Source organism: Argentina anserina, chromosome 1 (genome assembly GCF_933775445.1).
Source record: "Argentina anserina chromosome 1, drPotAnse1.1, whole genome shotgun sequence".
In the NCBI taxonomy this organism is placed as follows: Eukaryota; Viridiplantae; Streptophyta; class Magnoliopsida; order Rosales; family Rosaceae; genus Argentina; species Argentina anserina.
Window position 1 is genome coordinate 13,186,489 of NC_065872.1, and position 13,134 is coordinate 13,199,622.

Below are 13,134 nucleotides of genomic sequence, written 5' to 3' on the forward strand. Positions count from 1 at the left end.
CGCCATAAGGTTTCGTTTTAGTATTTAAACCACCTCTTGTGACTATATGAGACATTTTTCATATCATAAAACTTTTGAGTTATATTTATTTTTCCAGTGGATTTCAGAATTTCTTATAGATTCGTGAAAACCTAATCTTATAAATTCAAGACTACTGTTAATAAATTCTAACGGATTCGTTCCGCTGCGTCACTTTTTATAATGCTACCTCTTTTTAGGCCGTACAAATTGAGAGATACCAAGTCCATTAAAGAGCGATCAACAAAGCTATTTACCGCGATATGATGCATATATTGGTATAAAATCGAGTCTAGCTCCCAGATATCTCGATGGACAAAAATTGTATTCCTGAAACCAGGAACATGGCAACGTTTATGGCTCCCCATGAATGTCCCAAAAACCTTTATTCAGATTATATACCACCTAGATTTCTTTAATCGAGCGCAGACCTACGTATACCGTGCTTATATATTGTTTACACAAGAGCAGCTTCTAGATGACTCCTTGGTCGGCAGCAACGCACTCCGGCTTCGGCTTCGGCTTCGGCTTCGATGTGGCATGTTCATATTGGTGGTGGTAGCAAAACCTAGACAGCTCTGCGCAATTGGTTTAGATATGTTATATTTGCAACTGGTTTAGATCGATGGAGTATCAGGATAATTTGTTGTTAATTAAGAATATATACTATACATACGTACGTACTGACGTACATTCGAGATCGAGATTTAATTGAATCCGATTCATGTATTGGTGTTAGAGGGGTAACTCCATAGCTAGGTTAGGTCAATGTCATTATCCCTCGATCTATCTCTAAACCCTAAGCTTTCTTCATAAGTATAATATTTTTACGTACACCCGATACCTAAGCCTACATAAATGTTTTAGAGCTAAGTAATGCATTAATTCCAGTTCAACAGATGCAACTAGCTGAATATGTTAAAGTGGAAAAGTGAGTGTAGACACATGAAATTTAATGGAGTAAACCATTTTCATTAAATAATTAAATCGACCAAGAACCCCACAAAAATTGCACATGTGGCCCAAAAGTCAACAAAGTTGGTGCAGATTCGAATAAAACTTGTGTCAGCACATAAACGGATGATCGTAATCGAAGTTACGTGATTCCGACTTAAATCAGAAATTGAATATCATTTATGATTCGAAATGATAATCGGACATTTGATTAAATTAATAAATTCTTTAACGGTTATAATTAAGTCAATTATTTTCTATTTAATTTAGTTATGAGAATAACTAATTTTAAATTAATCAGAAAATACATATTGATTTAATTATATAATTTAAAAAATTTATTATTTTAGTGTCACTAAAATATTCTACAAAATAGAAACATTGACACTATAAATACCCCGTTCAACATGAAAAGATGGGACTGGAGAAGAATAGAGAAAATCACTTGAGCAAGATCACTCTCGACAAATCCCGAAGTCTCTCAAGTCCACGAAGATCATCAAATCCACGAAGAATCGTCAAGCGGCCAAATCGCTCGTTGTTCATCAAATCCAAATCCAAATCATACTCAAATTCTTAAGATCAAGTGCACGTCACCCTTGAGCCAAGTCATATACGGAGATAGAATCAGATGAGTTCACAAAGATTGTAACCCCGTGCTTGATATTAAATAAATCACACTTTATTTGTACACGTGTCTGCATTCTTGTTTGTTTTCATATTTTTGTTCTACAGTGAGAACAAACATATTTGGATTCCACATTTACTATATACTAGCGTCGTATCTGTGTGATGCACGTGTTTTGATCACACAGGTTCATAAAATTTTATTTGAAGTATATTTGAAAGTGTTTTGATCGCACAAGTTCGTAAAATTTGATTTGAAGTATATTTGAAAGACAATTCTTTTATGTAATTCTGTTTTGAGTTGACAAAATAAAGTTGATGTGTCATCACAATATAGTCTAAGTCCTTTCCCAAGATTTAGAAACTAATATCATTTCACAATTCATTATATTTTTCCGTAAGATGAGCCTGACTAGCTATACAATGGAAGTCAGAAATGAATATTGTAGTCTGAGTGTGTGTATAACTAGTTAACTACACTAAATAGATAGGCTCGATATTGTATGGGTATCGTCAGGATTGAGCTGAATTTGAGTATAAGCCCGTCTCTCCGGAAAGATGCTCCGCTAAGTGCTAACCTTGCTAGCTTTGGATAATATTTGAAACTGTCAAGTTAGATACAATCAGTTAGGCAATATAGTACTCAACAAATAACATTCTCATCTTGATAACAAGAATTTTGCCCGTCAAGTTAAGAACATAGAAATAGATAGTACCAATAGAAGCTGGATCCAAGACCTTGAAATTGCGATTCATATTATTGAAGAACAGATCGACAACAAAGGAATACTCAGACCATGAAACTTCAACTCTAGAATCAGTATCTTCTGTCAAACTAGAGAGGGCGGGTTCTTACATAACCTCCCATTAGTATGCATAACACAAATATGCACCAAAGTATTTCCAGCGACATCAATGCTCGCAAATAATGAGAATCTCAAATTGTACCAAAACTCAGTTTTAAATGTCATATCATAATTAAAAATTCACTTAGCTCCAAGTATAATAACTCATAACATTCAAATTTTGTACAAGGAATGATGAAGTACATTTACATACGCACAAATAAATACCAAAGCAAGTGTGATGTACCCTTTACCTTTCATAAATCATATTGATAGATATTTTTTCTTTGTGCAAAAGTCCTTGTAATGGGGAGTGTCTAATCCTTGAACCTCAGATTTCAGGGTGAATGAACATGTTGGAGAGGTCATTGGTGATATGGCTAGTCACTCTTGATATCATCGAAGTCTTTACAAACTGAGATCTTCATCAAATAGTTTGCGGCCCAGACCTTCCAAATATCAAACTGTTCTTTCAATTAAAACCTTACCAACTCAACTTGTTCACTATAAGCTGCAATAAAAGTGAAGATTATTAACAAGTTATATTTCTAAAAACAGAACATGAAGTAAGAATATAGTAATGCAATCTTACAAACCGCATCATGTTGTCTATGCCTTGTTATTTTCTTGTCAGAGCCTGACATCAATCCAATAGTAAGAAAGCAATCCTACATACTACGAGAGAGAGAAAAATAATGCAAATCAACATAATTAAAATTATGATACTAGCTACAGCAGTTATAGTAAAGAAGAGACGGCAATCAAGTTCATTTACTTCAATTTCCCACAATTTTTACAAAGTATCCAAATGCAACATTGCTTCAAAACATATTATTGTTAACTAAATTGACTTAGAGACTTACATTGAACTTGGTACAATTGAATCTTTCACAAAGCCTACTCTTTATTGACTCCAAATGCAAGTCTGACATTGACAATATTGAACTCGGTAAAATGAAATATTTCACGAACCTGCTCTTTAATAAGTCCTAAATTCCTAATGCAAATGTCACATATCTTTCTCAATTAAAAATAATGTTTTTCTTGACCACCGCATTTGGGCTCCCTAATTTCCTTATCCCCATCATCAGCTAGTTGATCAACTATTACTAATCATTTTTGCAATTACAATCCATATGTTATAAGAGTGCATGAAATGCTAACAATAAGTTGTCAGTTAGATTATTTCACCAAAATTCCCGACAAGTGCAAAAACCATTCTTGAAATGGTGAAACCTTTTTGTATCCCTCACAATGATTTCCCTTCCCAAAAAAGTTGATGCAATCTTCATGAAATAATGACAATCCCCACAAATTCTAAGATTCTTCATGATCCTGATAGGTGCATTGGAGGGTAAGCACATCAATCCAAAAGTAAGAGCCAATTTTTCACTATGGTGCCTCAGAAGTTCATCTTTTATGCTATCTTCAACATAATGAAGATCATGTTCAATCTCAACCTTGTAACCCATCATCCTTAATTTTTCCACCAATTGGTCTAACTTAGAGTATATCTCAACAATTCTAGGATGTCCTCTCTCTCCAACCATAAATGAGTGAACTTTGTCTTTGATTTCAATCCAGCTCTTCCCTCTCTCCTTCTTCAATTCACTTTCTTTAAGAAGCTTTCTTGTTCTTGCAACCTCCTCCCATTTATTATTTGTTGCATATATATTTGACAACAAAATGAGGTTCCCAGCATTGTTCGGTTCTATCTCAAACAAATGCTTAGCTGCAATCTCAGCTAAATGAAATTTTTTATGGATCCTACAAGAAGCTAACAGTGAACCCCACATAGAAGCAGTCGCATCAAATGGCATATTCTTTATCAAATTATGGGCTTCAACAATCAATCCTGACCGACCAAAAATATCAACCATGCACGCATAGTGAACAACATTTGGGGACACATTGTGCTCTGTAATCATGAGGTTGAAATATTTCTTTCCACTTTCAACCAATCCCACATGACTACAAGCAGTTAATACAGATACATACGCTACTTCACTTGGAAGCATACCTGCCTGTTGCATTTTCTCAAATAAGATCATCACCTCTAGTGAGCAAGCATGTCTAGAAAACCCAGAAATCATGGCATTCCACAAAACAATGTTCATACCCTCCATACCTTGAAACACAGTATAAGCTTCTTTGATGCTGCCACATTTTGAATACATATCTATCAGAGAGGAAACAATATATATATTTAAACCAAATCCACCTTTACACAACAAGGCATGCATCTGCTTCCCTTCTATCAAAGCTGTCAGACCTGCACAAGCACAAATCGTGGAAGAGATTATAAACTGGTTAAGTTCTAGACCAATCATCCGAGCTCTGTCGAATAATACTACAGCCTCCTCATAAAGCCCATTTTGCACATACCCGGCAACCATTGAACTCCACGTGACATGACTCCTCTCTGGCATGGACTCAAAAACAAAACTTGCATCCTTTATCAAACCAGCCTTTGCATAAACATCAAGTAATGAAGTCCCCACATAGACATTCCAAACCATTGCTACCTTAAAAGCAAAAGCATGCAACTGTTTACATTCTGAAACAAGACATTTCACGACACAAGCAGAAAGAACACTCGAAACGGTGAATTCACTACATTGGTTTTCTTCTCTTTGCATACATACGAAAACACTAAGAGCTTCTTCTTCCTCCCCATTTCGGGCAAGTGACCCAATCATAGTATTCCATGAAACTAAGCTCCTTTCAGGCATTTCATCAAATACTTTTCTAGCGATTTTATGTAAGCCACATTTTGAATACATGTTAATAAGCATGTTAGATGTTAAGGTGTCCGAAAGTAATCCAACACGTATACTCTGTGCATGACAGGCCTTTCCTTCCATAGGTGTGCATGTTCTTGCACTACTTTGCAAGATTTGATGTAAAAATGATATATGAGTGGCGCTTGTGCCCAACCGAACAAGGCTTTCTTGGTCACTCGCTCCACTAGCCTTGGCATAGCCAATGGCCGAGAATTCTCTGCAGTATATCAGACTAGTGCTTCTGTCATACAATCCGACCTTGTATCTCCTAAAGACTCTCATACCATTGCATGCAACATGGTAATAGTTTTTCTGCAAATACAATCTTCAACGTCAACGGTGTAACATGAAAAATAATACCAAACTATTTAAACAAAAAATAAATAAAATAAAAAAGAGATACGCAAGCAAGTGCGAGCAAAAACAATTGTCTACATTCCACATGAAAAGAGATTACGAAAAGAGATTAATGAAGATTTCGTCTAGGATCATCCGATCCACAATTTACAGTATAATGTTATACATTACAAAGTTATTTGATCATGATTGCTCCAGGATTCTTCGATCGTTGGTATGAAATGTATATAAATTATGAAACCATTAGATGTAAGCATGACAAGAAGTAAATACATATGTGTAACTATTCCATCTTCTTCATAATTCAGAATCCAATCCCAATCTAAACTACAAGCCAAAAGCTGATGTATATTTTATATCAATGTGCCTAAAGTGAAATTTGTGCTGCACTTGCTCCTAATATATCAACCACATCATAAGTTTCTGACTCTAATCCTACAGCTTATCCACATTCTAAGTACTGCTATTGTAAGGGCTAAAAGTACTAAAGAGGTTTGCTATGATTAGCCTAAAGCCCTGCATCAATGGGAATTTACAGGTTACAAAAATTTGTCGGCTCAAGACTTTTGTGACATTTTGGAAGCTACAAACAAGTCTTCGCTACACCATATAAAACTGACTTTTAAGGTTCGGCAAAAAGAAATAGAAACAGATATAAATTTAACTCAAATATCAATAGCACAGGGCAGGGCAGTTTTACATTATCAAGTAGACTACCCAAATTCCCTTGGCAAACTTCAATAGAAAAGTATCAAGGTACCACATTATGCTGAGTTAACTCAATGAACAGCCTTGCACATATATTACTCAATTCAGGGACCAAATCTTCTATCAAAGAAGAAAAAGACCTGCACCTCCACTATTTTTTACCACCCTCAATTACTACTAACCTTATGCCGCCATATAAAGATCCACCGTACACAAAAACACAGATATTTAGCATTCAAAAAGGCTTCAATTTCAGATGGCAAGTCGACGAACACTATGTGCAACCGTATGTACATATCACCACACGAGTCCTATTGTCCTAAAGCCTTGAACATTTATTATATCCAAACATCAACAATGCAACTAATGTGAGGTAGCTTTTTAAGAATTAATCGATAGCAAAATAAATATCAAATTGAAACTTAGAATGATGCGGCCTTCAATCCTGACGTCTTTCTGTTCAAATAGCCAAACCTGAATTCGAGCTTTCTAGAAAAAAAAAAGTCAAGCTCTACATAAACCCTAGATTCAGGTAGGGCTGGATTCGGTAGCCAACCGAGGTGTTTTTGCTCAACCGAAACCGAACCGACCTTCGTCGGTATTAAGAATTCTAAACCGTAGCCGATCCGAATAATCAGTATGCCGACATCTCGGTAACCGAAAATTTCGGTCGGAGTTCGGTTGGTATCGGTTGTTAGTTGGCAAACGAAGTCAATGAAACTTCACTTGCAGATCTGGAGAAGAAGATTCAGAAATAATTGAGAGGGCATGCTTGTTCGTGTTCCTCCATCAAAACTTGAACAATGCAATAGCTAAAGGGACAGCGTGAAATGACGATTAAATACCTGGTAACCATTCCAAGTGCAGTAAGTGGCGGCGGACTGAATGGTAATTCCCTTCTCCCGCTCCAAATCCATGAAGTCCATTTTAGCGCCGACGCCAACGCCGTCGCGGCCGCGGACCTCGTGAATCTCGTGGATCTTGCCGGTGTCGATATGAGCCGAGAGTCCGATGTTGCGGAGCCTCGCCATCACCTCCGCCCACCATACCTCCTTGTCGTCCTTGGCACGCGCGAGGTTGCCGTCGGCGGAGAAGTGGCGGAGATAGAACGAGCCGAGGAGGAGAGAGGAGGAGGAGGAAGGGGACGGCGGAGACTTGGAGGTGTGGAGGGAGTAGAGGAGGCGCGGGGTGGAGAAGAGGGGGAAGCGCGGCATCGCGGTGGTGGTGGTGGTGGTGGTGGTTAGGGTTTAGTGGTGGTGCTGATGTTTAGACCCTGAACCCTCTTTAGTGTTGGTCACTACAACACAGAACAATGAAGATGAGGAGATCTTAAAAGGAAACAGAAAGGGAACTGGGATCTCGCAGACAAAAACCAAAGTGGGTTGCTGCTTCATTTGCTTTAGTTTGAACTCTGATTTGATTTTAAAATTTGAAGATAAATGGAGTGAATGAATGTGGTGGTGAGAAAGGGTCAGTGACTGCGTTTGAAGAGAGAGGAGGAAGATAGAGAGATATGATTTCTTTCGAGAAATGTTATTATATATTCTTTATCTGATAAACAATCTGTCAATAAATATAAACTTTTCCTATATATATTAGAAAAAATTTCTTCATGGTGACCTTAACTATTCTGGTAAGGTCAATGTAGTATCTCAACTTTGAGTTGTACTAATGTAGTTCCCAAACTCATTTTTCGATATCAATGAGGAATTTGAGACCAATTTACGTCACAATTTCGTCCTATTGGTCAAAATAAAAATGATATTGACCTAAATACCTACGTGGATTTTAAGGCCCTAAATAAAAAACTCGTATAGTAAATATCTAGAATTCAGAAACAACTTACAAATTGGGCAAACACCAACTCATTCTCATTATACCTCGGACACCTCACCACCACGATGCGGCATCGAGGAGCTCCACCTCCTCTCATCCCCACCGCCTCTTCATTCACCACCAACATCATCTTCGAGCTCCTCCACCTTTCCTTGGAACCCCCGATCCATCGATACGTCACGATCACAAACCTTCATTATGAGATTCTCGACTGACGACCGCACTGTTTTACATGCCTCGAATGTTGTAGGTGGAAGAGGTGAGGGAAACAATGTGGTGGCTCAAGGCGGACTGAGATAAGTCGTCGTTGTGATTGAAGAGATTGGAAAAAACATAACATGTAGTGTTGCTTTGCCTAAAAATCTAAGCTCAAAAATAAAGTGTGGAAGGAGTGATAGTGAAGGAGAATGAGAAGAAAGAGAGAAAATACAAGAAGTTACGACACGTGACCCAAAGATTGAGTTGTGATAGAAATTTGCTTCAGACCATTCGTTGATAGAGAAAAACTAGTTTGAGTACTACATTGGTACAACTCAGAGTTTGGGTACTACATTGATCTTGCCACAAGAGTTTGGGTACTAATGTTGAAATTTTTTTGTGGTCACTTGTGTGACACATGACCGAGATAACGAAGCAGTAATAAAAATTAGGCTCAGACCCATCATTGATAGCGAATTATAAGTTTGAGTTCTACATTAGTACAACTCAGAGTTAATAAACTACATTAACCTTTTCACAATAGTTGTGGTACTAATGGTGAAATTTTTTCAATATATTAATAAGAGTTGTTTGTGCTCTGGTGGTAAGGAGCAGCGTGAGTGTGTGAGGCGCCTCTTCCAAATTTGGATTATTTTTGTGTATATACACGATATAGTATGATATATATGTATATACTGTTGGTATAGCCAATGTTCAAATTTCGATAAGGCTTAGCCGAGCCGAACTCTCGGCAAGCTGAAGCTTTGGCCCAAATCGGTTTGGATGCCGGTCGATTAGGTTACTTCGGCCCAAATTAATGCCAGTCCTACTACATTGAAGATTTATGATTAAAAAAGACTCCAAATTAGAAAAATAGAAGAAATTAAAGGTGAAGAAAGAGAGGACTTACACTTTGGAGGAACCTGAAAATCAAGTTCTGAAGCGCCAAAACAAGCCAGGAGAGAAAAAGAACAAAAATAATAGTTAGGAAATATAAACCCAAAAAGAAAAGAGAAACAAATGAGGAGGAGAAGAGAAACGTCTGATGGGTTGGGTGATGATCATCTGTACTTTGGTGCTCGCCATGGCTGCTCAGATTGAAGAGAAATTATGGGTCACAGAGGGGGGGGGGGGGGGGGGGGGGGGGGGAGGGGTGTTTAGTAGTAAAAGCAAATGCTGAATTGAGAACAAGTACCTCTAAATCCAATTAATACATGTAAATGGGTTACGATCCAAACATTGTATCTGGTTGGCCCAAATCAATTCGGGTCAGGGTCGTTTGAAACAAGAAACCCTACTCCGCTACATTCCCTACCCTCTTGCGCAACACGTTCATGGCAATAGCTTCATTGCCCAGACCCAAACCTTAGAAATGGAAGCAAACCTCCCTAATTTTCGTATTCCATGTTCGTCCTTGATGCTGCTGTTATTCTGAACTTGCCTCTGAGTAGGCATATAGTGAATGATCGACTTTGTTGGAAGTCGTCTAAGGATGGTAAATTTTCGGCGAGTTTTGCTTATTGTTATGTCTTTGTGAATTCCTCTAGTGATCATGGTGTTGAAACTACTTTACACTTATGTCGTGACTGCCCTTTTACTAAGGTTATAATACAATGCCATCCCAAGCTGAGGAATTTGTGCTTTCGTTGGGGAATTATTGATGCTTCAAATATGGAATGGTTGAATGAGTGTGCTTCTGAACTCTCTGTTGCAAATTTTGGTGATCTGATGTTTGTTTTATGGATGGTTTGGAAAGATTGTAATGACAGGGTTTGGAATAAAAAGCAACAGTTGGCAATGAATGTGAGTTCTAGGGCTGCGATTATTATCCAAGAATTTAGGGGCTATAACACTTCTCCAAAGGTTAGAGTCTCTTCTGTTGTTAAATGGCAAGCTCCGGCTATTGGTTTGTTGAAGATAAATGTCGATGGTGCTTTCTCTCATATTACTCGTAGTGGAGGTGTGAGTTTCGTTATCAGATATTGGAATGGTACTATGGTTGCTGGTGGGGCTTGTCCTATGCCTAGTCTTCTATCAGTGGAACATGCTGAGTTTTTGGCCTGTACGCTGTGGAGTTTGTTATAGCATATGGGTGTAATCCCAGTATTATCACTATTATGGAGACCGATGCTTTAGAGGTGAAACGTCAACTTTCGGAGGAGTGCATGCCTAATAGTACAGTGTTGGGTAGGTTATATGAAGATTTGTGGTATCTAATGCAAGAACAAAGGAATTTGCTTGTTACTCATATTCATCGTTCAGGTAATAATGTAGCTTATGTTTTGGCTGCATATGCATGTTCTTTGGAGCTAGATGCTTTTTTATTTTTCAGCTCGTGTTGTAATTTAGGCTAAGCCTCATCATTTAACCCGCGGATCCAAAAAGTCTGCGGAGGCCCGCAAGCCCGATGAGCTTTTACCCGGCCCGCGAGAAAGCCCGTTAAACCCCGCTTATGTGGGTAGATGACATAGCTTAGATTAGAGGTGTGAAACCCGGCCTGGCCTGTAAAAACCCGCCAAATAATAAAATATTATACATACATATTTTATTAGTTTTAGAATAAAACTATCGCATTATAAAGAAAATATATAAAGGAAACTTCTCGGGATCGATCGACACCAGTCAATATGATCGGTATATATATTTAGTGACCCTGTATAAATTTCATCCAATTCAGACCTTGTTTGACCGTCAGAATTTTCGGTAAACCTAAAACAACACTAATATGTCATAAGGGAAGACCCATTACCAAAATACGAACATCGAAAACCGTTTGCATATCTGAAATCACCTAATTTTTGTTACCTATCGTGCGCGGTCGCAATGAGGAAACTCATTTAGCAAAGTCCCAGTCAAGAGGGTTTCAATATGTCAAAACGCCTCTTTTTTTGTTGACTGTAGGTACGAACGGTCAAACCATGTCCAAAACTGACGAAATTTTACGAGTTCCCTAAATATACATACCGATCACATCTGCTGGTGTCGATCAACCATATTTCGAAATGGAGTTGGCGATCGCCTAAGTGTCCACTAATGTATCATAACCTTTATAATAGATTCATAATAAAACTATTGCATTATGAAGCGATTATATGAAAGAAACTTTTCGGGATCGATCAACACCAGCCGATATGATCGGTATATATATTTAGTGACCCTGTAAAACTTTCATCCAATTCAGACCTCGTTTAACCGTCGGAATTTCTAGTAAACCGAAAACACCACTAATATGTCCTAAGGGAGGACCCATTACAAAGAAGTGAACGCCGAAAGCCGTTTGTATATCTGAAATCACCTAATTTTTATTACCTATCGTGCACGGTCACACATAGGAAACCTATTTAGCAAAGCCCCGGTCAATGAGGTTTCAATATGTTAAAACGCCTCTTTTTTTGTTGACCGTATGTACGAACAGTCAAACCATTTCCAAAACTGACGAAATTTTTACGGGGTTCCTAATATATATATACCGAATTTGCTAGTGTCGATCGACCATATTTCAAACTAGAGTTGGTGATCGCATAAGTGTCAACTAATGTATCATAACCTTTATATTAGGTTTAGAATAAAACTATCGCATTATGGAGTGACTACATGAAAGAAACTTTTCGGGATCGACCGACACCAGCTGATGTGATCAGTATATATATTTAATAACCCTATAAAAAATTCATCCAATTCGGACCTCGTTTGACCGTCGAAATTTTCGGTAAATCGAAAACACCACTAATATGCCCCAAGGGAGGACCTATTACAAATATGAAAACGCCGAAAGCCGTTTGCATATCTGAAATCACCTAATATTTGTTACCTATTGTGCGCAATCGCACTGAAGAAATCTATTTGGCAAAGCCCTGGTTAATGGGGTTTCAATATGTCAAAACGCCACTTTTTTATTGTTTTAAACCCTTAAATTAGGGTATTATATTTTTTAATACAAGCCCGCAAGTCCCGGTCCGGCCAGCAAAAGCCCGTAAGACCCGCTTTAGGTAGGCGGGCTTGGATTTTCTTATTTGTGAAAAACTGAAAATAGCCATGCCCTAATTTAGGCTGCATTTGCAGCTGAAGTTTGTACTCTTTGATTTGTTTATTGTTCAATTAAATTCCATGGCTTTTTTCTGATTAAAAAAAACTAATTCATACAAATTTTGACAATTCATTGACCATTTGAACGACATAATTCAAAAAATTGATCATTCACTCTAACGTTATCTACAACTATTTGACCAAATAGTATAAAAACTATGATCTTGTATATTTTTGAGACTATTTTACTCGCATCTATCTAAACACTTGTGGAGAAAGTTGATGAAATAGAGCACTCTGTCGGAACCTTGTCGAACTTCGAACTCCGGTCCCCGTCGCCGGAATAAATTACTGACATCTAGTATCATGTTACTGACCACAATAACCCATAATAATAAATTACTGACTCCTAGTATTTATGTTACTGACCCCCAGTAACCCACAATTATATATGATGTATTGGCCCCTAGTAAACATCTTATTAATTCCACGATAATAAATTATTAACCCCAATAATAATATTACTTACCCTATGAAGTTAGAAGACTTATGGCATATGAACTAGGAAATCACTAGTTATATGAGAAACAACAAAAATAAGTGTTGGCAAATCTCAGTAATGCTCGGTGCTAATTTACCACTACTGCAACTATAAAGTGATTAAAAGTCCTGAAAAAATGGTCATGATGACAACGAATCGGACAACATTACTACAGTGTAGTATTAGTATAATCTTGTTAAATGCCAGTAATAAGTTAGAGGACCTCTCGCTTCAGAACTTG

General features: G+C 37.6%; 1 protein-coding gene across 2 annotated transcripts; it reads right to left on the minus strand.

Annotated features, from left to right (window-relative positions):
* Positions 1 to 1,957: 1,957 nt before the first annotated feature.
* On the minus strand, positions 1,958 to 7,775 carry LOC126795490 (pentatricopeptide repeat-containing protein At5g04780, mitochondrial). 2 transcript variants are annotated; one of them, XM_050522327.1, is made up of 4 exons: positions 7,138 to 7,775; positions 3,041 to 5,539; positions 2,699 to 2,955; positions 1,959 to 2,204 (listed from the first exon to the last, which is right to left on the minus strand). In XM_050522327.1, exons 1-2 carry the CDS (start codon positions 7,504 to 7,506, stop codon positions 3,632 to 3,634), a joined length of 2,277 nt encoding a protein of 758 aa, XP_050378284.1. In that variant the 5' UTR covers positions 7,507 to 7,775; the 3' UTR covers positions 1,959 to 2,204; positions 2,699 to 2,955; positions 3,041 to 3,631. The 2 variants fall into 2 exon arrangements, with proteins under 2 accessions (XP_050378280.1, XP_050378284.1); XM_050522323.1 differs by having other exon boundaries at positions 1,958 to 2,204; positions 2,699 to 5,539.
* Between the last annotated feature and the right edge of the window lie 5,359 nt (positions 7,776 to 13,134).